Source organism: Parambassis ranga, chromosome 17 (assembly GCF_900634625.1).
Source record: "Parambassis ranga chromosome 17, fParRan2.1, whole genome shotgun sequence".
NCBI lineage: Eukaryota > Metazoa > Chordata > Actinopteri > Ambassidae > Parambassis > Parambassis ranga.
The window spans coordinates 21,338,182-21,366,096 of NC_041037.1; the positions used below are offsets into that span (position 1 = coordinate 21,338,182).

Below are 27,915 nucleotides of genomic sequence, written 5' to 3' on the forward strand. Positions count from 1 at the left end.
TGTGTGTCACCTTTTCCATGTTGTGGGATCTTTGTATTTGTTGTAGATATGTTGTGTGTTTTGGTTGGGTTGTGGTGTGACATGTTGCATCCCTTTGTCATCTTTTTGTGGTGTGTGTGTCTGTGGTGTGTTTTTCTTTGTGGTCATCTCTTGTATCTCTCACTGTGTCTCTTGCTGGTCTCTTGTTGTTTTGTGTGTCTTCGGTCACCTCCCAGCCAGCACTGATATATGCGGCCTCACATGGATTAAGAGTGGGCTGCTATTTCGGGCCCCAAGCGGGTGTGTCCGCAGGTTCCACGATGGCTCATACAAGCTCTGGGTGGGACCTCACTAAAAACCCCTTAGACTCAGAGCTCATGATAAAAAGAACACCTGTGAGTCTCCATGTTTTAGCATTTCTGTGAACCCGGAGAGCTGTTCGAGTCTTTGCCCGGTGGACGTATGTCTGTGCTTCGGACTCTGAGTGTTCTTCTGGCTTCAGTGATCTCTGCAGAGGTCTTTCCACATGGTGAATAATTGAAGCGTTACAGGTGGTGGTGTTTTATCTGTATGACGTGGCTGCGACTCCTCAGCTCAGCCCACATCTTTTATTCATCGCCTTCATCCAAAGAGGAGGAGGAGGAGCACAGGCAGCGGTGAAGGAAATCCCAGTGTTTAGTTCCATTCATGCTGAGAACAGGTTTCACTGGTTTTTCATTAGCTTCATCTGATTTTCTTGCAGCTGAAAAGAAAGGTTTAATATACAGAATATTCCCAGCACAGTTCTTCTGCAAGTTGCTATTCATTATATGAGAAATGAAAAAAGACAGGACAACAATCCACCTGAGGTTCAGTCAATGTTTCTCAATTGGTTAAAGTGTGATCCATCTAAAATGTGCCACTAATCTGCAGGTTTCAGGAAATCAGAAGGAAATCTTGAGCATCATTGTGGAAATCACTGCAAAGATTTCCTTGAATTCCTTAAATTAAAATTACTTTCAACATGAAATGAAGCTTTAACTCTTTTATTAATAATAACATCACAGCTCTTTGGGTCAGTTGTCCACCCGGTCTGTAGTCTCAGACTCCTCCTCAGACCTCCCTCAGAACTAAAAGAATCTCTCTCAGAGATTCAGTTTCAACAAAACAGCCGGCGAGCAGAAAAGAATCCCCGACCTCAGCACTTAATTTTAACAAAAGCGTCTTTGGTTCCTGTTACACGCTCGGCCACAACTCAGCGTTTTCCCTGATCAACATGATACTGAACATGAGAAGTGCAGATGTTCAGCCTCCTGCAGCTCACTGTGTCTGTCTGTTTCAGGTTCCAGCAGATCTGTGAGTCCGGTCTGGATTTCCATCCTGTCCACTCAGTCCTCCAGAAGAACCACACACCCTGTCTGATGACTGTGAGGGGGGCCTGTGGAGCTGGGGGTGCTGCTCTGTACAGGAGGTCCAGTCCTTCAACACCTGCTGCAGATGTTTCTGGTAGATTTTTCTACACTAGAGACGCATCGTGAGGGTGGAGCCGACAGACTCCGTCCTCAGGGTGGAGCATGTGGTCACAGAAGGTCTTTCCTAACGTCGGATGGACTGACTGAAGATGTGCAGGTGAAGCCTGACAGCTGCATGAGAAGAACACGTGAGGCTGTCAAGCCTTCGGAGATGCTCGCTGACTTAAAGCCGCCATGAATCACGCCGCTCGCCGAACAGAGAGATGAAAAATGACTCCAGCTGTCGGCTCCCGGAGGATCAGGCCGATACAACAATTCAGCATAAATGCTAAAGTAAACATATCAATCTCAGTGGATTCATCACCATGTGAGAGGAGGCAGGTACCCGGTGTGCTGCCATCCACCAGAGACCAGGATGTAAGGAAGCGCACTCTGCAGCCCTCATCACTGAACAGCTCCACTTCCTCTCTCACTGGAGGACGTCACGCTTTTAGCCATCAGTGTCACATGACACAAGGTCGCTCTGCGAGCTCTCCATGTCATGAGATCGTTACTTTGAGATACTTTGGGATGAAATGTCTTAGGATGATTTTTTACTTGTTAAATTAGGTGTAAACATGAGTGAGGGGGGACGTCAATCACCCACAGCCAGGAGGGCTGCAGGTGGAAGCAAAGCCAGGATGTCCACCATGAAGACCTGCATCACCTCCATCATCATCATTCAGTAGGAGAACCTCAGAGCTCCTTCCTAGGTCCTCTGTGGAAATACGTTTATATAAATAACCACGTGTATTTTCTAGCTGCTGTCATCATGTAGCGCCTCTTTGTGTCACCGGTGCATGAGCTGCAGTCACATGGCACAAATGTGTGTAAGAAAGTACATGTTCAAACAAACAAAAAACTCTCGTCACGCCTGAAACATCTAACCCCCCAGCAGCTGCCTGAAGACGTCCTGTACCTCACTGCAGCTCATTCAGAGTATTAATGAAGTCTTGGACTGGACAGGTAGACCCACTCACTCAAACTGACCCACAGATAATGAGCACCCACAGCACCCATCCATCAGGAGCCCCTTCATCACCTGATCACTGAACTTTGAGGATCTGTGAAGTACTAAATCAGCTTCCTGTAACACAGAGCCTCCCATTGGCCGCCTCTGTTCTGCAGGGCCAGCTGCCCATCAGCTGCATCTGTCCTTGGCTGCGGCACAGGCAGCGATGGAGAGCGGTTAAATAATTCATCCCACAGAGAGGGAAGGAGGGAGAGTCCAGAGAAGGAGACCACTCAGGAAACAAACGCCTTTGGATTTCCTTCACATCCATCCTTGAAGCGTCCTGCCCGGTTTTTTTCTTCCATCTGAATTTTTAACCCCTCAGCAGTGACTCCATCTTCTCCACATCGTTCCTGAGCAGCTGTGCGGCGTCCTCGCAGGATGCAACCCATGCAGGCTGTCGCCGTGGTGTTCGGTAAGCCGATATGAACAGAACACCACAGGCTGATACTGACACCAGAACACAGAGGCTTCCAGCACAGAGCCACGTGTACGGGACGGACGGAGAGTTCTGCCAACGCCGCAGAGCGGGTCAGAGGTCACCCAAACTCTGAGGGTCAGGAACAAATATGTCAACGTGGACTCAAATCTGGGGAGCATACAGCATCCTCCAGGTGGAGCTGAAGGCAGGGAGGCCTGGTCTCTGGTCTCTGCTGCCACAGTCCTGATGGACGTTAACATGATCTTTCATGGAAAATTTTAGCTTCAGCATCTTTCTTCAAGAAAATGGAAACTGAGGATAAAAAAACTCATGAGGCTCTTTTTTCTCTTCACAAGTTGTGCCAGCAGAAAGAGCAGGTCCCTCTGACCCGGGTCGCCCCGATGTGCACAAACTAGTGTTGGTTGTTCTTGTTCAGTAGGCCTGTTGGGGTGACATCCCCCTCCTCTATTCTCAAGTAATGATGTCATGAACCGTTTGCTGTCTTCCTCGTAGTTAATAAAGTATTTCTGATCGCCCCTCTCCCTCTCTGTGAATTGAATTGAACAGTGTGACCATCGGCTGTCATGGCAACAGACAAAACTCAATGAGGCAGCGATGGAGCTGGCACAGATAAGACACAGGAAGCTGAGCAGGCGCTTTAGGTTTTTGTGTCTTTGGCTCACACACAGAGAGAGAGAGCTCCACCCTGATGATGATGATGATGATGTGACCACAGCCTCCAACCACCCACCGGTTAACCACAACCACCCGGAGCGCAGAGCTGTTAAAGCACGTCGACATAATGGACCCACAGTGTTAATAAATAGGAGAGAAATGAATTGATGAACCTGGGCCTGGTGGGCACGCTTCAGATGGCGGCGGTCATGTCGGTTTGTCTCATCATCAGCACAGTCACATGACTGTTTATCAATAATAGATGAAGTAGTGCTGTGAACAGATGATCTGATCAGCTCCTGCTGAGAGGTCACAGTGCTCATATGTGGGTCAAAGTAAAGTCTGAAAATAATGTTCATGAATAATGAGTGGATGGAAACATGTCTGACTGTCATACTGCACTGCTCTTCACACAACCACAAACATCCACATCTCCCTCATGGTGTGAGCCGTGCGTCCAAATATAGAACAACGGATGATAAAAGAACAGTGAGGCTGTCAGGAGGAAAAATGGTCCAACGCCAAAAAGATTTCTCAAGGTGCCGCGGCTGTAACGGGGCTCAGCGCTGCTCGAGGAGGAGGAAGAGGAGGAAGAGGAGGAGTGACCTCCCAGTTTTTTGGGTGACACCTCAGAGGAAAGTAAAGACCCAGGAGACCTGAAGAAGAGCTGAACCAGCTCCAAAGTGTGTTTGGACCGCTGTCCTCTGATCAAAGTCTGGCCTCTGTTTCAGAGGAGGGCGCTCGAAAAGAAAAAACACAGCAGGACAAAGCACGGCGGCGGCCAACCCTGAGCAACAAGCCGCAGGCGGTGCAGGTGGAGGAGGTGGAGCTCCGCTGATTTTCCTGCTTTCAGACCGAAAAACCATCTGAAAACATCTGCTCAAAGAAACTCAACCACAGAACTGCAGGAGAACGTGGACCGACTTTACCTTCAGGATTTCCTCTGTTCATTCACATCATCATAACATTACCTGCCAACACTACCTGAACCAGGTCTGTTTTGGTGATGAAGTGACCTGCCAGGCCTCTCCTGACACAGCGGCGGTCTGCCATTCCTGCTCAGGACCAGGGTCCCCTTCAGGGTCACTTGATCTCACAGGTGCTGTCTCAGTCTGTTCTCTACTCATCTCCCTCCACCCACATGACCAAGCATCAGCCTCTTCAAACACATTTTCTACATTTTATTGAATTTTGTTGAAATCTCTGTTGATCTCAGTTTTTTTCATATTTTCAGAAGATTAGAATAATGTTGTTCATTCTGGGGGGGTTAGTACAAACTAAATGTCAGAGTGTGTCAGGAAGCAGAACTAGAAACCTTCCTACACTGAACTATAGACGTGGCTGAGTTAATACTGCGCTCCAGTTCCTGTGACCTTCAGACAGGTCATCATCTGAGGTCACATCAACATGGTGGCTCCTTAAAAATCCACAATGGATCCTCCCCAGATCAGCAGAGAACCTGTCCTACACACAGAACTGTCCAGCACCTGTCTGTGGACGTGCTGCTACAAAGTCTGAGTGAACATAACACATGCTAACATGCTAACATTAGCTAACATGGCTACATGAGCAGGCTCTACTCTGATTGGACGCTGACAGCTCAGGTGTTCCCAGCTTTGCTCTTAGGGACATGTGTTCGTGTCATTTATAAACTTTTTATTATTATTATGTTATTATTGTGCCTTGTATTTTGTGTGTGCCTCATCGTAGGCATTTTTTTACACTTTACAGTTATATGTTTGTTCTTAAGTTGTTGTAAGTTATATGTTGTGGAGTTGAGAGTAATGCAATTTCGATTCTCTGTATGTCCAGCACATATAGCAGATTTTATTGAAAACAGTCTTATCTGCACCTTGTAAGATAAGATAAGATAAGATAATCCTTTATTAGTCCCCCGCAGGGGAAATTGTACTTAAAGGACGTCTCACATGAGTGGAGGAACGTCGGGGTCGTCCACGAACCCTTCAGAGAAGCGACCTTCAGCGGGAGGCGGAGCCGCCGTGCCTGTTACCAGCGGGCCTGCGTTGGTGCTGTGGCGTTGTACGATGTTGGCGAGGTCGATGGTTGTGTGCTTGCTCGGGTCGACTTCCAGCCTCTCAGGAACATTTCCTGCTCTGTTAAAAACATCAGAGGATGGACCAGGTCAGAAATCATTCTTCAGAAAGAACAGTGGCAGCTGGCTGCTGTCACTTTCAGGATCTTACTTTCATTTTTGCACCATGCAAAATTTACTGAAAAACGGTTAGATTTTGTAGACATTTGAACCAGCTCGCTGTGACGAAGACGTCCGGAGAGATCCAGAGAACGAGAGCTGTCAACAGGCTCCAGGTGAGAATAAATCTGCTGGTCTCTGGTTTCACATTTTATCGCACAGAGTCAATAAAGGGGCTGATATAAATGTAATATACGCTCCAGAGGGGCTCTGACTATAAATATGTATATGAATTTCAGGTGTTATATTACATAAAGCCTGCGTATATGGTCACACTGCAGAGATAACAAATCGCCATGTGTCATATTCAATATGTTTTATATCACAGGACGGTGATTCCTCTCAGAAGACGTCTGTGAAAACCTGATGGAGGCACACTGTAGAAACAAGCTGTAAAAATAACTTGTTTCTACAGTGCAGACGTTGCTGCTGTGCTGTAACAGGAAGCTGAGTGAAGCTCTGAATGTTTAGCAGGAAGTTTCAAAGACGCGAGGACGCGGTTGCTGCACCTTCCTGATCAGTCCTAACAACATTAAACACACACATGAATGCCTCCTTCAGCGTGTGTGCTATCAGCCTGTGTATTCGGCACCACGGGCCAGAAAATAATTAATGAAATGTGCTGATCTTCCAGGAAGAGCATGGCTATTATAATTGAATCTTCCGCGCAGCAGCTAACAATAAGCAGCAGCAGCAGGACGAGGAGCCCCTTCATCACTCGCTGCATGCTGCCGCTGGAGTTTATTGAGAGGGGAATAAAGGTGCCAGAGGACACATACGCTGTATACTGTGTATACTGTGCAGCGATGCTGCTGTGGTGACTCTGCAGCAGGAAAACCATCAGCGAGCCAGAGAAACGAGTGAAAGTCACTGGGACTGTTTTCCTGCTGATGGAGTAGAAAGGAAGGATCTATCTTTAGAAGCCATGTTTAATAAATGTGAGACGTGTTCAGACGGGAGGTTAAACGCTGCTGCAGAGAGAACATGAAAAAAACATGGCAAATTACTCCACACGCTTCAGATGCTTCTCATTTTCATAACATCAACAACAAAGACGTTTCTCCTCCACTGTACAAGGACGAAAACACAGACTGTGACAATCCTGCGATAAATGATCAAATATTCATGTTGTTCCAGCACACCTGTGGTCAGAGGGATCTATTCTGTCACCGTGTTGGATGAATAAATGTAAGTTAATGATAAAATAATAATTTACTATTTCCCAGTAAAAAATGATAATATCCAATTATCCAATATATAAAAATATTCAGATCTAGCACTGAACTACAGGATGATCAGACAGTTACAAAAATGTGAACTAAAGTTCTCACATATTCTTCCTCACATCCTCGAGTTATTGATTTAATTCTTTATGTAACAAACTACACTACCCATGAGCCCCTTTGAGGGTTCCTAAGCAGAAGACAGCAGTCTGCAGATTGAAGACGTGTCAGTATTCTTACTGTGAGGACAGCATGTCACAGAGTGAAGCCACTTTATTTAAAGGTCGGGTAGCAGATTTCCTTCTGATGCACTTTTTATATATATATATATGTGTATATATATACATATATATATATATATATATATATATATATATATATATATATATATATATATATATAAACATGTTTGTTTATCTCTTAAGCTTTTTTTTGTGTGAGCCTACCAAAGCTGCTCTCTATGTAAACCCATCCAACATGACTACACGGGCTGATGACAGCAGGTTAAATGGCCGCCTCGTTCCTTCATCCCTCATGATTTGTGGGTGTAACAGGCTCCGTTCATTCTGGACTCAGACAAAGACGTGACGTGTATTAATGATCAGAGGGTGGAGCAGATCTACCACAGCCTGGTCTAAGTTTAGCTCCAACACTCATCTTGGTAACAGGTAAACCAAACAGTCAGCAGCACCTCCCTTTGTGAGACGGATGGAGCCATTAGGACCCCTCCACGAATGCTCCTCCTGGTTAGGAGGACTGACTGGCTCCCTGTCATAGGTCACCTCAGGCAAACGCCTGCTGGTCATCAGACCTCACAGGTAATGAGGTGTGCGCTGCGGCGTCCACGCACACCTTAGCAGACTGAGAGTGAGTTATAATGAGAGGGGAAGTGCAGATGGTGCAGTATTGATCAAGTCATTTGTTGTAAAGTTTGCATGCTTGCTGATGTGGAGGTCAGGGGCGGGGTCAGAGGTCAGAAGGCGCATGCAGCCATTCGTTTGTAAGCAAAGATCCATGGAGGGACGGGACCACTCCGCTTAAGATGAGTCGACTCGACACTGTGTCATGACTGCAGCCCCTCCTCTGTCCATATGCCTTATATTCAATGCACTGCATCAAACATGGATCTGTGTGAGGAATCTGTCGAGGAACAGGTTCAGCCCTCAGATGTGGACTCAGCCCTGAGTTTAGCTGTGCACTCTTATTGACCACATTAGTGCACAGTGCTCTGTTTCCTCCATTTGCCTGGAGGTGCGCTCATCACAGCACTATCTCCATTATCATTTGATGACGGAGCCGCTTCCTGTCCTTCAGCTGGCCCCATCAAACGCCATAAAGAGCCGCGCCGCTCTCCTACCGCCTCAAATTAAACATTCGATAAAAAGACCGAGCTGCTCCTGCCCCAGGTGAGTTATCGTATCACTGGGACATGATCGGGGGTGACCTTTGACCCCAGGCTTGCCCGCTGATTCTATATGCTGCAAATGGATCTGAAGGCCACGATCGGGCTCGGAGTGGATTTGCAGGCGGACATGAGGCAGGGCGCAGCGTGAAATGAAATATCAGACATTATCTGAAGCCTGCTGTCAGGTCGCTGTGATGATGGGAGTTTGAAAGGTCAAAGGTCAAAGTCACCCACACAGCTAAACCTGTGCAGCCTGAGGTGTCGAAATGTATGATTCATTCATGTCTGAACGCAGTGCTGCAGGGTCTGAGAAAACAGAGACAACGTGGCGTTACATGCTCTGAATTCTGACTTCAGAGGAAAAAAATTAAAGAGTTCTGAGATTGAGGAGACAGATTTCTGAGAAGTCGTCAAAACTCTTAAACTACAGTCAGATTTTTGAGTCTAAAAAAAGTTAAAATGAACTCCCTGGGACCAAACCTGCAGACAAGCTGCAAAAAATGTAGATTTTTAAGCCTCCCAGTCACAGAAAGAAACAGTAAAAACATCAACTCCTCCTGTGCGCCAGAGAACACATCACATCAAGGATACAGTTTCTTCAAAATCACTCTTTCCTGCATGCCTCAAAACATTCGTAAGAGAAACATCGAAAAACACCAGAGGAAAGGAAAGAGGTAGATTTAAAAAAAATAATGTGGGGAGGAGAAATGAAGCATGTGAACGATAACCTGACGAGCATCAACAACTGAACTAAGACTTCTGAGAGAAGAAGAAGAACACCGCACACGCAGCCTGAGGACAGCTGCAGGAGACTGACTGAGCCCATCACTTTTATGGAGATAATTAAAAACTGGTTGTTCTCTGCAGTCTGAGATGTGGGTCAGCAGAGAGCATCCAGCAGCTGATGGGTGGACTGAGTGAAGCTGAACATGAGCACGACGCAGAGTATTCTCTGCTCTTTCTCCCAGTGTGATGCTGCGGCTCCGGTCAAGGTTATCTGTGTCCAGCACAGTCATTAGCAGGGAGAGCGCTACCATCAGCGCGGCCGATAAAATGAATCATGTGCACTGTTTCATATACAACAGGCATCTGTAATTAGGACAACAGGGACCCGATAAGCCCGAGGCGTTTCAATAAGTGTGTGTTCAACTCAAGGCCGAACAAACAGCGACGCTTGACTCTGATAAATTCTTACAAACACTGAAGCCGTCCTCCCGCCTGCAGGCTGCCGCCTGATTAACATTACAAACACCAGCAACACCACACACACCCGTCCAACTGTGAGGAGAGTCATCAGAGCCTTTCCTGTGGCGTATGTATTATCAGATGGATCATACTGATTTTTATTTATATTTCATTGTTTGCTAGTGTTATTATTATTTACACATATAGTGCTGTATCATATTGTCGTAGCTTCTATTTTTGGGTATATTTTACACTTGCTCTGCTCTGAACACCGCTCGAGATCACCGTCTCAAGTTTTAAAATGTGCCTCCATTTCTGTCTTATTGTTTGTAACAAAACTAAAAAACATCACGATGAGGAGAACATATAAAGCAGCTGATTTGGATGCAGGGTGTGGCGATAATGACAATTGTCCTCCCCGTCTGCACATCACAGGACGTCTGTATCGTCACAGGACGTCTGTATCAGGACGTCTGTATCAGGACGTCTGTATCAGGACGTCTGTATCGTCACAGGACGTCTGTATCAGGACGTCTGTATCAGGACGTCTGTATCAGGACGTCTGTATCGTCACAGGACGTCTGTATCATCACAGGACGTCTGTATCAGGACGTCTGTAACAGGACGTCTGTATCGTCACAGGACGTCTGTATCAGGACGTCTGTAACAGGACGTCTGTATCGTCACAGGACGTCTGTATCGTCACAGGACGTCTGTATCAGGACGTCTGTATCGTCACAGGACGTCTGTATCGTCACAGGACGTCTGTATCATCACAGGACGTCTGTATCAGGACGTCTGTATCGTCACAGGACGTCTGTATCGCCACAGGACGTCTGTATCGCCACAGGACGTCTGTATCGCCACAGGACGTCTGTATCGCCACAGGACGTCTGTATCGCCACAGGACGTCTGTATCGCCACAGGACGTCTGTATCACGGGCTTTGCAGCTGTGGTGGGCATAGAGAACATGGTTACCTTTTCTTGTCCTCCGGCGAGCCGCTGCGTCCGCTCCGACATGCTCTGGGCGGACATGGGACGGTTTTTGTCACTTTGATTTCACCTTCGAGCTAAAAGGACATCAGAAAGAACGCCATGTTTACTGATCTTTGGTGCAGGATGTGTCTGAAGGCATATTGAGGAGTGACAGCAGCAGCTGTCCTCTCTTTACTGGCTCTATAAATGGATCCTTTATTAAACATCAGAGTGAAATAAATCAAATAAGTGTTATTTAATGCCGCTCCACTGAGTTCTGGCAGTGCTCTGTGGAGCTGTCCCTCTGTACCCGCTCAGGTGTGCAGCAGCCTGTGACTGTACGTACCCGGGGCATCGTCAGGACCAGGTGTCCGGTGGTTTGGGACCTCTTAGCCGTCGAGCTGTCGGGCTTCACTTCAGCCGGCAGAACAATCTGGAATATCTGCAGAGTAAATTATTCATAACTTTAATTAGCAAGATTAATGCGCTGATCTGGCACTGACGCTGTCCCAGTGTGTCAAATGACTTTAATCATTAGTGGGTCTTTTTATAGGTACAGTTTCCAGAAAGAGTGACCAGAATAGCTCCGAATGAGAACAGCAGCAATCAATCACTGCAGAGAAATCCTATGAAAACCAGAATGAAGCGTGTGGGAGGACAAATTGGGCAGAAAATTAGACTTTTTCATTGTACTTGTACTTCTGTCTGAGGAGGGGAAAGCACGCCATGCTGGAAAACTCCTGACGTGATATACGCTCCTCAGAGACTCACTCCCCGGCTCCTCCAAACGGACTCATATTAAAAGGGAATTTTAAAGGCCTGAGTTGATGTATCGCTGCGTAAATCAGCCCACCTGTCCAATCAGGCTGAGCCCTGGAACAGCACATAAACCATCCTCAAATACTCCAGAAGAACTCCAAAAAATGCAAACAAACAGCAGTGTAACCAGGCCTAAAGGCGGCTGCTGTGTGTTTGTGTGAGCACCGCCGCAGTGCCGTGACACCTGCCGGCGTGCAGCACTGAGCCTCCCTCCACAATAAAGCTGCAGCAGACTTCATGCAGGGCTGGAAATAAGCAGGCTGCTCCTCACGTCTCGTCCCAGGCGGGAAATGACTCTGCGGCGCGGCGTAATAAACTCCGTCCATAAATGTATCAGAAATGCCAAAGTCAGAAACGGGCGTGCTGATTCAGCAGATTCTGACGGCCTTTTATTTGCTCTAAATCTGACTCTTCATCCATCACAGGTCCTTCCACTCACAGCTCAGCAGCATCTTCACAGTGACACTTTACATATGAATCACTCAGCCTGTCGACAACAGCCTGACACCACGCGTAAGAGGAGCATGTTGAAAAGGTGAGGGAGTCACTTTTTCATGGAGCACGCTGTACACTCGCTAAAAGGCTCATTAACCTGATGGCTCCTGAGGACGCCATCTTTGTGTCGGCACACTTCCACGCTTGGCCTACCTTTCCTTTGACGCTGACCCTGGCGTACGTTGGCTGAACGTCCACATCTAACAGGGAGGTGTCCATGTGTCTGAGACGGCAGAGGGGTCTGTGTTAGCTTACACCAAACATCTGTTTACACCTGTGAGTCATCAAAAACATTCAGACCGACAGCAGGGCGCTGGGAACACACCTGTACAGAGCCAGGTCCAGGACAATGCTGTTGCTTTCCTCATCCTCAGTGAGAGAAAAATCCAACCTGTTAATGAAAGGGTTAAACAGATTTATTTATTCAGATTTAACACAAATCCTCATGATCTGCTCTAAAGCTACAACAATAGTGAATGGAGGTTTGGACTGGTGTCCTTCTTCATGGTGTTTATCTGAGTAGCATCAGTCTGACCGTGGTTTTACAAGCCACTCACGATGGGACAGTAAAACTGTAACTTCACTGCTGTGATGTCTTGACTGTTATGACCCATGCTGCCCTGTTGTCCTGCTGCTGTAAGGCGACATATATCACATGAAGTATAGACTCCTGACACCAGCGTGTCAGATTGCAAATGAAATCCACCATGTTTGAAAGGCCCTTGACCCCCGTGGCCTTGCTCTGGATTTAAACCTCTGGCTAATGGAGGGAGACCGGGGTGGCACAGTAATGTCAACGCCCCTCCACACCCCCCCCTTCCCCCCACACCCCACACAATCCAGACCAGAAAATTAAATCCTAAATGCTGCTAATAAAGCAATCACACCTGCAGGCTTTTACCTGCCTGGCCGCCTGAGCTGCAGAGGACGTAATCGAATCAAAGCACCGAAAGGGGAAACGCTTCGTTTCTCAAATAAAATTGAAGATTGTTCAGCGGCTGGACAGAACAGGAACCTATTATGCTGCTTTCTGCTGTGTTCGCTGCTGCTGCTGAGTGGATTGGTCAATTTCAGTCACAATCACAGCTGGAAACAGGGAAACACTGCAGCGCTGCTCAGCAGCTGAGCGGGTGGAGAAAGACTCAGGCCTTGGCTGCTGAACACGGAGGATGCTGCGACGCTGTGACTCAAAAATATGCTACAACAACAACAACGTGTTCCAAGCGAGTTTATCTCTACACAGCGACTCCTGACTGTCACCTCATTCTGGTTGTGGGTGGGAACATGAACTTTTGATCCGGGGGAAGCAGCTCAAACGTAAAAAAAAAATACACAAAACAAAAATTCTGGTTCTTACTTCGGCTCGTTGACGTTCATGACTCGTCCATCAGCAGTGATCAGCATCCTTGGAGCCTTTGGCTTCTTCTCCTTCTCCCTGCAGAGACAGAGTACAGCATGAGTGTGTGTGTTTGAGGGGTGGACTGAGAGGTGACAGCAGAAAGTTATGGGGTCTGAGGGGTGAAGGCGAGAGCTGCCTCCCATCAGGGGCATCCATGAAGGCAGAGGCGATGTGTGGGAGGGCAGCTTTCAGACACACGGTGCATGATTGCATGCCTTTAACTCATGAGAGGATTTCTCCTGTGTGTCCTCACACTTTGGAGGAGAGGATAAGGAAGGAAACAGCTGAAAACCTGTAAAAACTTAGATTGTCCCACAGAGCCCCACCTCTGAGGGTTTTACTGGACTTGCATTACCATCTGCTGCACAACATGTCAGTCCATTAGCCACACGAAGCCGGCCGTGACACAAGCCTCGGCAGGGAAACGCACACTTCACATGCATACATCTATTAGGCCCACTGAGCAGCAGATGAACATGTCGGTGGAGAGTTTAGTGCTCTGTGGAGGGTCGGGCCGCCACAACCTCTGCAGCCATGCATCAGCAGCAGAGAGGAGGAGTGTGACAGCACATTCTGAGAGCCTTCAATCTGCTGAACTCAAGGATCACGTTCTTATTAGAACACCGGGCTGCAGAGCGCTGTAATGAGTGTAAGTGGTGCTGCGGAGCCGAGCAGCGACACTTATCAGGTTAATAGTTCAATAACCACCACGGTCATCCATGTCTGAGTCACTCAGCTCCGTCCTCTTCCTCACAGCTGCACTGGAATGTGCACAAAGACACTTAAAGAGCAGCCCGGAGCTTCGCTCTGCACATCACTCTGCAGATCAGCCAGCACTCTGAATTTATGTCAGCCATGGCTTTGTAATTATGCTGAAGAGTGCAGATTTGTTTTGACAGAATCTTGTTAGTGTGAAGAAGAAGTGTGTTTGTTCCATTTAATGATGCAGATGCATTTTAAACCTGCCTGAGGGTTTATCTATTTCTACTATTTCTAAGAATTAGGTAAAACATGTCGTCACTGCCCTGATTTACGTTTGCAAATGTGTGAAAGAGTTTTATCTAAATATTTTGTGAAAAAACAAATGTTTAATTTTTAATCTTTAAGCTGCAGTTCCTCTAATGGCCTCCAGATGCTGCTTGTTTCATTTATTTCAAAACTTACTGTGATAGTCATCTGTTATGATAGACTTTTATTAGAGTGATACTACACATGTACCACCACATGTAGGGGGAGCCAGAGAGCAATCTGTCTATTGAACTCCATTGTCTTGTGTCAGTGTTCCTCTAGCATGATAGTGACACATCCTTCAGGGGAGTCCACACGGTTTGGAGGAGGCTCTCTTCATCTTGAGGTTTTCTTTGGCCCCTGCCTGTGTTTAATGGAGCAGGACTCCGGCTGACAATTTAGCATTTCCCCAGAATTGGGCTCGGTGGGTTGAGGCAGTGCAAGAATCCACCAAACAAAATGAGCATCTTCATCACTCCCGGTTCAAACAACAGCCTCTTCCTTCTGACACGCACAGCGCCCACTCGCCAAGGTCACAGCGCGGCTCGCTGCACTTTGAAATCCTGCTCTGTGACTTATTTTTATTTTGAGGGGTGTGACAGGGCGCCTATCCAACAGCTGAGTCATGGAGACATCAGAGCTGACAGCTCCACTGCTGGTTTGAGTGGAGTCCAGCGCTGAAGTGGATCCGATCAGACAGCACTCAGTTAGCCGTGTGTGCACACAGTCCCCGTACAGACCACCGCTCAGGTAGCACAGCGGCGTCTTCACTGAGTTTGCTGAAGGAGCAACACAGCAGCAGCTAACCTCTGGAACTTTTCATCAACTTAACTACATGAAAACCTCACAACTGGTGCAACCCTCTGCCTCCACATGCAGCCTCTACATGAAGAAAAGGTGGGATATATAAATAATAATCACTCTTTCAGTGTAGTTATTTACATTGATTGATGAGGTTTTTCAGCAATCACTGACAATAGCTTCATGTCACTAATCAGCTGTGCTGTTTGTTGAAAGAAAAAGAACAAACGCCAGGTTCTACATGTCAATAATCAGCCAATGAGGGGCTCAGCTAAGCGCCTGTAGCTGGCTGATCTGTCCCATCATGATGTGAATCTTTAGTTCCACCACACCTCAAAGGGACATCTGAGTACAGTGGACTTATCACCAGGTTTGAGCTATAAAATGAACCCCAAGGTTCTGTCAGGCCGCACGCCGTTTCATCCTTATGCATCTGTGTAACACCAGGCTGTGGCTTTCACACCGGGCTCCTGTACCTGTCGGTACTAAGGGTTCTGAAGTGCCAGGTCCATTCCCCCACACCATCACAGCAGCAGCCTGAACCTCTGATACAAGCCAGGGCTTTTAAATTCTGCAGTGCTTGTTCTATGGTCCAGTGTTGGTGAGCCTGTGTGAGCTGTAGCCTCAGTTTGCTGTTCTCAGCTGCTGCTGTAGACCGCCTGCTTCATGTCTGCAGACCTCGGTTGGAACCAGAGCTTTGAGTTCCTGTGGTATCAGCTCCAGCCTGCCTGTTCTCCTCTGACCTCTGACATCCACAGAGAGCTGAATTGACCGTTCTCTGTGGATTTTATTCACTAGCCGGTGAACAGCAGGACCAAATAAAGTGCCTGTGAATGTGTGTACGTTTGGAGTGACACATCTGTTTTACGTGTCCATTTTTAAAACCCCGTGAAAGCCTTGATACGTTCCTGCCCGCCCTGCTGACCTGTGGACGCAGCGCTGACTCACAGCTTTTCATTTTCCTCGAGCCGTAGAGTCATGAATAGCTGTGTTAATGCTCTCAGCGCCACTTAATCTCCTGCCCACAGTAAGCGCCGCTCATTGGCCTGAAGGTGTTTCAGCGGTTGCTTCCTGGCTGCTTTGCGCACAGTGCTTCTGTCAGTTTCATCAGCCGGCTCTCCTCTGCTCCTCTCACACTCTGAAGGAATCTATTTGCAACACGTTTCATCTTCGGCTGATTCAGGAGATCGTTCTTTGAACCTGCCGTGTGCACAAGCATTTCAACAAAGAGCAAGTCTTGACTCGCCGAGAAACACTCTGAAGACGCTTTCCATTGATAAGCCGGGAGCTTCTACCTGCAGACGGAAACGCGGTGTGATGGCTGAGATGCCAAGCGGTGACGGTCTGCTTCCTTATCCACACTACAGAAACATCCTGAGCCTGCATGCTGTCCAGGCAGAAAATCAGGGTGATAGTGTTGCCGTTTTTATGGTCTCCCTGCACGCGGCTGTCAGAGCGCGCTGACTTGATGCATGCAGTCGTGCCGTCACTGGATTGTCAGGAAAGATGAATTTCCTGTTCCTGTGGTGGATTCTGTGATAAGGTCAGCCAGGAGACGCCTCTGTGTTTAATGGCTGCTCAGCATAACAGTCCGAACCTAAGAAAACTGTCGAGCAGCAAGGGCGAGGCGGCCGGCAGGCTGATCAACGGAAGCCGTTAATCGACGTGTGTGGAGAAGATGGACAGGTAGAGATGTGCATGAAGTATCTCTAAGAGTCACCAGCATAGAGAGGTGGTTCATATATTACACAAAAGATCACAATACTGTCTGAGAGTTTGTAAAGGACACGTTAATAAACTGTTTCCATACGTGTTGCCAATAGTAGTAAAAACAGGAGCTCCACATGCTAAAGATGTTTGATTGTTTGCACTTTTACTGCACATTAACTGCAGAAAGCCTGAATACTCTCTGAATGTTGCTGCTCACATGTGCTTCCTGGTTGTTGGAGGACAAAGCTTTTAGTTTTTTACAGATTCTTGTTGGTGTAAACTCTTTACTTTTTGTTAAAGTTCTAATTGACATTTGGATATAATGAACAGCAATAATTCAGTAGAAGCTAAGTCTAGTAAAAGCAGTGGAGCGCTGTCCTCCCGCAGACTGAGGACAGCTTGTCCAGTAACCAGAGGGCTGCTGGTTTAATATTCAGACGCTGCTGTAAGGCTTTGGTTCCCCTGTGAACTGGATGCTGGTTTCACAGAGCCCACCTTCTACTGTCAGAGTGCCCTTGGACAGAGCTGAACCTCAGGCCGACCCTGAAGTCTCAGAGGAGCGAGGTGAGTGTGTGTATTTATTATTCTGCAGATCTATTACATGTCAGCTTTGTTTGTACGCTCTTTAATCACAGTTACAGTCCCAGCTCCCTGACACCCGAATCATTGACCAGATGAGAAATGCGAGACACTCCTCAAACACAGCAGTGACGAGCTGCTTCAACAGAAAACAACAACAAAAAAACCTTAATCAAACACCAGAATCCACCCTTCAGCCAAGGACACTGCAGACATAAATACCTGCTCATCCCTGCAGAGGCAGACACCTCCATAGGGAGGCTCTCCGCATCAACACATCTGTTTCTGTGAAGCCGACAAGCCACCATCGACACTGCATCAGTGGCCTTACTGTCAGAATGTTAGCAGTTAGCTTAGCTAACAGGAATTCTTTGTATGGTCACTGAAATCTGCCTCTAAACCAAATTGCTGGGATTTCGTTGGATAGATGTTGTAAATTAATTTAAAAAATATATTTAAAAACCCACAAATACACTAAACTAAAAACTCTATTCTTCTAAATTCATAAGAAGAAAATCTACAAAAACAAACTTGCATATATTCTGATGAAGGTGAAACCCACTGATCTATGAGGAAGATTCTCTCTGACATTTAGGTCATAAATCCAGACGTTTTTCTGACAGTAAGGCTGTAAATGCACAAGGTAGAAAGTCTGAACACTTAAAAAAAAAAAAATCCCAAGAACTCCCTCACTGATGAATCCCACTCTAACGGATGTAATTAGCTCATCCAAGCACTACAGGATGAGGTTTTTCCATCTAAATGTGTGATAAATGATATAAATGACGAGACATTAAAACAGCATAACTGACGTCTTGTTAAAAAAAAGCTGTGTAATCAGTGTGTCACTCCGCTCTGCTGGTCTCCTCATCACTCCTGCTGAGTGAAGCCACACAGCTGCCAGCTGATATCACTGCACCGACAGTGTGCGAGTGGTACCGACTGGAAGGAAGTGGATGTGCAGCACACACCCAATTAACACCCCAGCAAGACGGTCAGCTTAAGGGTGAGCACTCATTAGTCGCATGGAGAAGAGGTTTTTTTTGGGCCATTTGAGGACAGAAGAAACAACAGTCACACAAACTTCAGCTGCGTGTTGGGTTCAAACATCATGGACGACCAGGAGCTAAAGGGGGCCAACCTGTCCCGCTGAGAGATCCTGACCCATCATGACAGTGAACCGAAGATGAGCAGTCACACAGCTAACCTCTTCTGGACCAACACTAAACTGCTGGCGTGACATGACAACAAACTATCTGCTCACACTGTGCAGCCGTCCCTGACAACGACGCCCGCAGCGCGATCTGTGAGCGCGTCAGCAACAATTCTGCCCTGAAACACTCGTGGTAAAAATGCTCCATTTATGTCTCAACTGTGTCATTTGTGAGTCTGCTGAGTGTGTATGACAGTTTAACCTTCAGTGTCATGTTTGCAAACCATGAGGACACACTCTTTACATGCAGCACAGAACATCTGCAGGGCTTCACTCATGTCTGTGACACGAAACGCCAGTGGACACACTACTACTACTGTTTTCACACGATCTTACTACAATATCACCGATAAGTAGGCAGGAAGCTCAGCCATGCACACACAGGGTGCAGCATTGATGTATTCCTGTAGTCTGACCAGGGTCACATGTGGTTATGATCATCACAAAACAATAAGGATATTCCAATAAATTTACGCTCTCTCAGTCGCCATTGTTCACTGAAATGGGAAGTGCTGGAGACTTTCACGATGCCGTTCAACGAAAGAAGCTGCCCCTACTCTAGCAGCGAAGCACCATGACAAGGAAACCAACGCATCTTAACACATCCAAAGATCACACTGAGGGAACAGGAAGTGCTAGCATGCTAACATGCTAACATTTCCTGGTTTTCAGGGCTCAATCCTGCTGCACAGGTTGGTCGTTTGTGTTGTGGTATGCAGATATTTTTCATCGTTACACTTTACACACATAACAGTGTTCGTGTAATTAGTCTCACTACCAGCAGGGGGAAACGGATTTTCTGCACTGTAGCTTTAACCTGCTGATGAACTCAATGTTTTTCCAATTAAAGTGTGTGTGTGTGTGTGTTGAGGTCAGAGTTCAGACAGAGCACAAACGATTACTTACTGAATCTAAGCTGTGCTGGATATTTATATGTTTCAGTTCAGATTGATCCTCAGTCCAGCTCTGACAGCTAAATATACGACCACTAAATCACTCAGGATTATTGGCACCCTCGGGCTCAGCAGCTGATTCATTAGTCACAAAGAAAACGTCAGAACAGAATCCTCTGTGACCCTGCGAACCGGCTCCTCTCTGCTCCAGCTGACGCCACCAGCTCGTCCCCGTTACAGAACAGCGTGTTCGCTCTTCATTAACCCCACAAATGAACCCTGAACCGCCGTGACGCTGAGCGCCGCCTCATCTGTCCGCCTGACTGCTGTGTCAGACCAGATATTTATGTCTGATCTTTAAGAAGTGACATTTCGTAGCATCCTGCTGAGAAACCAAATCAGCCGCACGCTCATTAATCGATTGATCGAGCCCTTGGCGATCGTTTGAAAAGGCGGCACAGGTCTCACCAAATCAACTGAAGTCAATACCTCTGAGAAATGATCCAACCAGCGGTACTACAGTTATTATTACACTACGCCGCCAAAGGTACGTGGACAGCAGCAGTAGGAGTCAGTTCGTAGCTTCTGTTTGTGCTGTAGTGCTCGACATCAGTCTCACTTCACTGGCATTCTTTACTCAGGTCCGGTCCTGTTCTCAGACCAAGAGGATTTAGAGGATTTTCAACCAAGACAGGAACTAGATTATTTGTCCACACTGTCAGTGTGATAAGAAAATCTTTTTACTTTTCCAACAATGATTTAAAGACTTTACTCTAGAGTTAACCTGTTACTGTGTTCTCAATAAGGCCGGCCTGCTCACAGCCAGTCACTGTGAATAAGGACTGGTGTTACACTGCCATCTAGTGGGTGAAACAGAAACTGCAGTCAAAGTTGTGACTTCAGGCTTTACTGTGGATGATAACAGAACTGAGCATGTTTTTAATGGGATGTGTGATTTGTCTCCATTTAAAAGCTCAGTCTAAGGACAGATTTGAACAATTAAAAACCTTAAATTTAAACTTAATTTAAATTTCTTTTAGGCGAAACTTTCAACTATCCTATAACTTACTAACATTAGACCCAACACTCTGAAGTAAACTCGGGGCTTCGTGAGCCTTCAGGGACAGCGTCCTCATCCTAAATGGATGAGGGTGGAGAGCACTTACGTCTCCTTCGCCCTCCTCTTCTCCTCCAGGTGGCGGTGAGCCTCCAGACGGGATTCGGGTGTGAATGAGCACGGTGTGTTCCAGAATTCTTTCTCCTGCTGCTCCTCGTCGGCCTCTGGACTCTTGGCGTTCTCCTTGTTCTCCTCCAACACTGCACTGCAGAGGCAGAGCATCGTGTTCCTCTGATATCAGTAGGTAAACCATTCTTTTCATGTTTCAGCTAAGAACACTTGGCTGCAGTGTTTCAGAACTGTGATCATCACTGATCACTCATGTTCACACTCACGCTGTGTTGTTGATGTCAGTGTACCAGCGGCCGTCAAAGCCCGGCTTCCTTTCCTTGTTTCCCCTCTCATCACCTGCTGCCTTCCTCTGCGCCTCCTCTTTCTCCTTGGCTCTCCTCCTCAGGTAATCCCACTCCTGCTCACAGACTCGCCTCCTCACCTCCACCAGGGCCTGTGCAGCTTGAATCCTCTCCGACCGGCTGATCTCCGTCCCATCCAGCATCTGAGGACGCATAAATGTTGGACGTTCAGGTGAACGGAAAACACTGACGTGCAGATAAATTTCATCATCACAGATGAAGGCAGGTGACGGCACCTTGAGCTGAGGCAGAGAGGCCACCACATACTGCCTGTAGCCCTCAAACTCAGTGCAGGGGTTCCCCACCAGGAACAGCTCTCTGAGGTGGATGTTGTCTTTCAGGGACTCCACGCTGCTCAGACGACCCACAAAGTTCACCGTCAGGTCCAACTTGTGGAGGCTCTCGCAGCCTGACGTCAGGCACAAACACACGGACAGCACAGTTACATTTACAGGCTACATTTGCTGCTCATAAAGATGGTCTATAACATCATCACATTAAAGTCAAAGTGTCAAAACAATGATGGGGACGTGTGTTTGGATGTTTGCAGTCAGACAACACAAATGTCAATCAGCAGAAGACTGGGTGACATAATGTGTTGTTTCAACTTTCGCCAGACTACATTTTTTTGCTATTTAATAATTAGGTTATTTCACCTAAATCTGCAGATAAAACATTCAGTCACTGCAGTGCAGTCCTGCATCGACCTCATTTCTCTATGGGAATTGATAAAGTAAACAAAAGGTTTCTCTTCCATCAGCGTCCACATAAAACTCAACTGACAGCGCTGCTAATCAGGGATTCGTCTCGAGCGGTCTCAGTTCCCACCTTCCAGATTTTCAATAACTTCGATGTTGTTCAGAGCCAGGTTTAAATACTCCAGCTTCTTCAAGCGACCCAGGTTCTCTAGAATCAACAATTACAATCAAACAAACATGTCAGTTCAAACTGTGAAACTCAGAGTCATTATGATCAGAAGGCCACCGACAGTTTACTGACAGTGGACTGTCAGTGGACTGTCAGTGGACTGCCTTCTGACAGTCCACCGACAGTTTACTGACAGTGGACTGTCAGTGGACTGCCTTCTGACAGTTTACCGACAGTCCACTGACAGTTTACTGATAGTCCACCGACAGTTTACTGACAGTCCACCGACAGTCCACCGACAGTTTACTGACAGTCCACCGACAGTCCACCGACAGTCCACTGACAGTCCACCGACAGTCCACCGACAGTCCACCGACAGTTTACTGACAGTTTACTGACAGTCCACCGACAGTTTACTGACAGTCCACCGACAGTCCACTGACAGTCCACCGACAGTTTACTGACAGTCCACCGACAGTTTACTGACAGTCCACCGACAGTCCACCGACAGTTTACTGACAGTCCACCGACAGTCCACCGACAGTTTACTGACAGTCCACCGACAGTCCACCGACAGTCCACTGACAGTTTACTGACAGTCCACCGACAGTCCACTGACAGTCCACTGACAGTCCACTGACAGTCCACCAACAGTTTACTGACAGTCCACTGACAGTCCACCGACAGTTTACTGACAGTCCACTGACAGTCCACTGACAGTCCACCGACAGTTTACTGACAGTCCACTGACAGTCCACCGACAGTCCACTGACAGTTTACTGACAGTCCACCGACAGTCCACTGACAGTCCACTGACAGTTTACTGACAGTCCACTGACAGTCCACCGACAGTTTACCGACAGTCCACCGACAGTTTACTGACAGTCCACCGACAGTCCACTGACAGTCCACCGACAGTCCACTGACAGTCCTCCGACAGTCCACTGACAGTTTACTGACAGTTTACTGACAGTCCACTGACAGTCCACTGACAGTTTACTGACAGTCCACCGACAGTCCACTGACAGTCCACTGACAGTTTACTGACAGTCCACAGACAGTCCACTGACAGTCCACAGACAGTCCACTGACAGTCCACAGACAGTTTACTGACAGTCCACTGACAGTCCACCGACAGTTTACCGACAGTCCACCGACAGTTTACTGACAGTCCACTGACAGTTTACTGACAGTCCACTGACAGTCCACCGACAGTTTACCGACAGTCCACCGACAGTTTACCGACAGTCCACTGACAGTCCACTGACAGTTTACTGACAGTTTACTGACAGTCCACCGACAGTCCACTGATCGTGTTTTATGATCCACAGCTCACCTATCCTGGGGATGAGGTTGTTCTGCAGGTAGAGGATCTTCAGGTCCCTGCACCACCTGTCGATGTGTTCGATCCTCTCGATGTCCTGCTGATGCAGAGAAACTTCCTCCAGGGAAAAGATCTCACAGTCGTTGTGCTCGGCCCGCCGGCGAACCATGTCCTCTGTGACTGGACAGACAAAAGACGGGAAATTTCTGTGGACTGTTCTGTTGAGGGACGGAGGACTCCATTTATCAGAGGACTTACAGATCATTGTTCTGACTTTTTAACCCTTCACATCAGATGGACATGTCTAAAAAGTGATGTAATAAAAGCTAAACGCTTTTCTTTAGCTAAACTTAGTTGACTATAGCGACGATAATGATCACTTCCGGTCAGTTTTATGTTATCCTACATGAAAAAAACAATATGTCTGTACAGAAAAAGTCCACTATAGTTACCCTGTTAAAAGAAAATCGGAAATCATTTACTCCATAATTATTAACTTGACTAGCCACCTGTTAGCAAGTGGCTTACATCCGGGTCACTGAGCTAACGACGGAAGTTTACTTTTTTTTGTCTGTGGAGTAAACCTGGAGAACTTCCACAAACGGTTAACGGTGTTATAACAATGTTTTAAAAAACCTTTCCAGTCCCGCTTAACTACTTTTGGTGAAAAATACGTCTTCATAAAACTAAATTACATAACATTCACAACCTGCGCGTCAGCGCCATCAAAACAAAGATGGCGGCGCCCTCGCCCACTTCCGGCCTACTGGATTTAAAACTTTTGCTACAAGTGAATGTAATTAAACGGAATTTGAAGGATTTCTGGTACTAGTTCAGAGTGTTGATGGTTAGATACGCTCTAAGAAAACCCCGTGGTTCTGTCTGTGCCCCCCGGGTTTTTATATGTTGATATAAAACTGGACCGTCCCTCTCACCCGCTCCACACTGACCAGCTACAGGAGCTCGTTCAGCAACAGACTCCGACTCCCATGATGCACCGCTGAGAGACACAGGAAGTCATTCCTGTCTCAAACTACTGAACTCTGAACAGTCGCTCAGACACTGTACATTCACACTGTACATTCACACATGCTCTTTACTGTGTAAAGGTTTTTATACAGCTGTAAATATGTTCTTTAGAAACACCTCAGGGATTTAAATGCTGTCTAGGTATTTAGATATTTATTATATATTTCAATGTATCTTTGATTTCTATTTGTCTGTAACGAAAAAAGAATTTCCCCTCGGGGATAAATAAAGGAATTCTGGTTCTGATTCTGATCCTGATAACCGCGTGCTGCGTCTCCAACTTTTAAAAACGGCATCAACTTTCTTCAAATATCAACACACCCTCTGGTACTTGTGGATGTGTTTTTCTGTATTAACACAGAGAAGAGATATTACGCTTTAATCTACGATAATATCGGGTTTGGTTGTGTTAACTTACTGTAAACCATCGTCTTCCGTGTTGACAGCCGTTGCTGTAGAAACCGTCCTGCTGATGCGTTCGCGTGCTGTGGGAGATCCCACACTCCAGTTCAGGAACTGGGGCTGGGGGGGGGGGGTTGATGCATGGTGAATATTTTACAGGATGGCAGTGATTTTTATATTTTGTCATTATGAATCGTGTTATTTATGCATTTTAAATTTACAGTTATGTTCTCACGTTTTGTATTGTTTATTTTATTTAATGTGTAACGAGCTCTTCCGTTTTCCTGTGGTTTGTTATGTTGTTTTGACGCATTAGTTTGTACGTGTTATTAATGGGAGCTGTTCTTAATAAGAAAGAAGCTCGTGTTCACCAGGTGCCCTGAATGCAGCACGACGGCGCTCTTGTCTTTTATTTTGAAAGCCGTAACACGGAAGTTGCCAAGTGACACGCTGAAAGGAGACAACACAACGACCCGATCAACTCCAACAACAACAACAACAGCAGCCGCCGCAGCATCCGTCCGTTCCCCGGTCCCGGTCCCCCGTTGCCCGGTTCAAGGAAAAACGACGTGACCGCCGGGAGTTCACCGGACGCTGTTCCATCGTCACCTGAACGCACCTCGCTCGTTTGCGTTCATCTATTGAACGTTTCACGCCCGCTCAACATGACGGGTTACAAGGCGTTCCACTCCCAGCTGGCGTCCATCATGGAGGCTCTGACCAAGGCGGCGGTGGCGGAGATCTGCGAGCTGGTGGACGACAACTACGCGGTGCTGCACCTGGAGATCAGCCGCAGCCACAAAGAGAACGAGGCGCTGAGGAGGAAGCTGGAGCTCATCGAGTCCATCATAGCCCGGGGTCACCGGGACAGCGCCGCGGCGTTGGACTACAGCGGGCCGGTGCAGGAGGAGGGAGGCGGCGGGCTGCTGGACTTCACTGCCGGTGAGTTCCTGAAGATGCTGTGGATCCAACCGGTCCGTCACTTCATCACTGATGAGGTTTCCTGGGACTCAGCTGGTTGTCACAGACGGGACGCCATGCTCCAAATTCAATAAGTGATCAATAAAACGCGTCATCATTTCACTTCCTGACAACACTGGATAATGCGTTAGCAGGGTTTTCATTATAAATGTCCTCTTATTGAACATTTTCCGCTAATTCTACTCAATAAAAAGTAAACGGAGTTTAAATGTTACACTCTTTGAGCTGAGATTTGCCACACACACTCACACAGTGACACACACCTTCACCCTCTGTCCCTCATCAGCAGCCGTCGGTCAGACTCTCTGTTTGTGTGTTTGTGTCCCAGAGCGTGTCTCTCAGTCAGGACAGAGCGCCAAGCACCCAAAAGCCTCGAACCCCAGAAGAAGTGGACGGCGTCCTGCGCTGGAGGCGGCCTCAGAGGTGAGTCCTGTCACAGCACGTCTCAGAGGACAGCTGACCTGCAGACCTGGGTCACACTGACGTTGCTTCGCCCGCCTCTGTCGTACAATGGGAATTATGTGAGGCGGGAGATCGAACAGAATCCTCCTTCAGCATTCAAACAAAGCCGGACCCTCTTGTTGTATTTACTCACTGAATGTAATCGCAGGTTTTCTGTTTTCTGCTCAGGATTTATCCGCAGCAGCGGAGCAGCTTCCTGATGAGGACATCGTCTTAATAAAGGAGGAGACGACGAAACAGGAAGCGAGCGATGACCTCACCACAGACAGGCTGCTCCTGAGCGAGGACGGTAAGAATATGAACACGAAGAGTTAAATGAACCGTGAAATTAAATATGTTGATAAATACATACAGAAACTACCAGTCCACCCCAGCTGTGCTGTACTGAATAAAAACTCTGTCTAATTGGAACATTTGTCTCCAGGGGCCGAGGGGCCGCTGTCAGCAGCAGACGACAGTGAAGAGGGGCCCTCTGGGATGAGGAGCTCCGCCTCAGCTGCAGACCTGCAGCCGTGGGACCAGAACGAGCCGCCGGAGTGTCACGAGTTCCACAGCACTCCGACCTCTCCGGGCCCTGCGGCGGCCCCTGAAAGCGTCTCCTCGGACGTCGTGTTTGAGTCGGACTGTGAGCTTCCCTCTGCAGCCCAGGCCAGGAAGGCGCTCCTGCTGAGGTCGGGAGGAAGTCCGGCGTCTGACCTGAAGCACGGCGTGTCCCTGATCAGCTCTTTCCCCTACGACACAGAGCTGGATCTCAGCTCCTCGTGGACCAATCAGGGCCTGCCCAGCATGGTGCCCGTTCCTCACAGGTCGTACCTGAAACCATCGCATGTGGACAAGACCTCCGACCTGAATCCTGCTGGTTTCCCCTTGGCGCTGGCTCTTGGCAGATCCAGGCTGGATCCTCTGGACCTGAACAGGTACTGCAGGGACAGGCGCTTCGTCTGCAGCTACTGCGGCAAGTGCTTCACGTCCTCCCGGAGCCTGGAGACGCACGTGCGCGTGCACACCGGCGAGCGACCGTACAGCTGTGCTCAGTGCGGGAAGCGCTTCACTCAGTCGGGTCACCTGAAGACGCACCAGAGCGTGCACACCGGAGAGCGGCCGTTCGCCTGCGAGCAGTGCGGGAAGAGGTTCGCCGGAAGGCAGAACCTGAGGATCCATCAGCAGAAACACCACCAGTCTGAACAGACGGCCGCTCCCGTTTAACCAGTCAGAGGGAGGCAGACCGGGACCTGGACGCTGTAAAAGATCCGGATCTGGCTGTGACTGTTCAGGCCTTACTGGTCTTTACCTGCCTTAGTGTGAAAGGTTCAGATCCATCCTCACCTCACAGAGAAGACTGTTGACGGGGTTTTGTTTCTGGGAGCACGCTGCCTGCTGAAAACCATGTCCTGTGTGGAGCCCTGAAGAAGCATGTGAATGTTCACAGAATTCCTTTATTTATTGACTGGTTGGTGTTTATCTGGAAATAAAAGTCCACCATCTTAGATAAACGGCCGGCTTCCTGTCATCATTGGGGGAGACAGTCTTCACCATTACTCATAATTATAGACTATTATAACTTATTATTTTATTGGCGCAAACATGTACACAGCCTCATTGCTGTTGCCATGGTTACATGCAGGTCACCATTATTAGCTCCCACACAGGCGGACTGTGTTTCCTGTTTACTGAGCAGCAGCAGCGGCCATGTGCCGCTCTGCATTCAGCTTTTCACTGTCAGCACAATAGAATCTGTCGACTCTGCTGAGTCCGAGTAAAAAAAACCCAAATAAAAAATATGAATCATCTCAACATTAAACTAATGTTTCTGATATTACTTTTT

At 47.6% G+C, this 27,915-nt stretch overlaps 2 protein-coding genes across 2 annotated transcripts; one reads left to right on the forward strand and one right to left on the reverse strand.

The window, feature by feature from the left end:
* Positions 1-5,263: 5,263 nt before the first annotated feature.
* On the reverse strand, positions 5,264-25,929 carry dnaaf11 (dynein axonemal assembly factor 11). Its single transcript, XM_028427388.1, has 13 exons — positions 25,892-25,929; positions 24,664-24,767; positions 23,229-23,396; positions 21,854-21,931; positions 21,262-21,434; positions 20,948-21,168; positions 20,662-20,817; positions 13,250-13,327; positions 12,218-12,283; positions 12,046-12,115; positions 10,925-11,020; positions 10,582-10,673; positions 5,264-5,691 (listed from the first exon to the last, which is right to left on the reverse strand). Exons 2-13 carry the CDS (start codon positions 24,671-24,673, stop codon positions 5,502-5,504), a joined length of 1,398 nt encoding a protein of 465 aa, XP_028283189.1. The 5' UTR covers positions 24,674-24,767; positions 25,892-25,929; the 3' UTR covers positions 5,264-5,501.
* On the forward strand, positions 25,093-27,583 carry LOC114449592 (zinc finger protein Gfi-1b-like). The gene is made up of 4 exons (XM_028427391.1): positions 25,093-25,589; positions 25,957-26,051; positions 26,259-26,379; positions 26,515-27,583. The coding sequence occupies exons 1-4, from the start codon at positions 25,313-25,315 to the stop codon at positions 27,294-27,296; spliced, it is 1,275 nt and encodes a 424-aa protein (XP_028283192.1). The 5' UTR covers positions 25,093-25,312; the 3' UTR covers positions 27,297-27,583.
* The last annotated feature ends 332 nt before the right edge of the window (positions 27,584-27,915 follow it).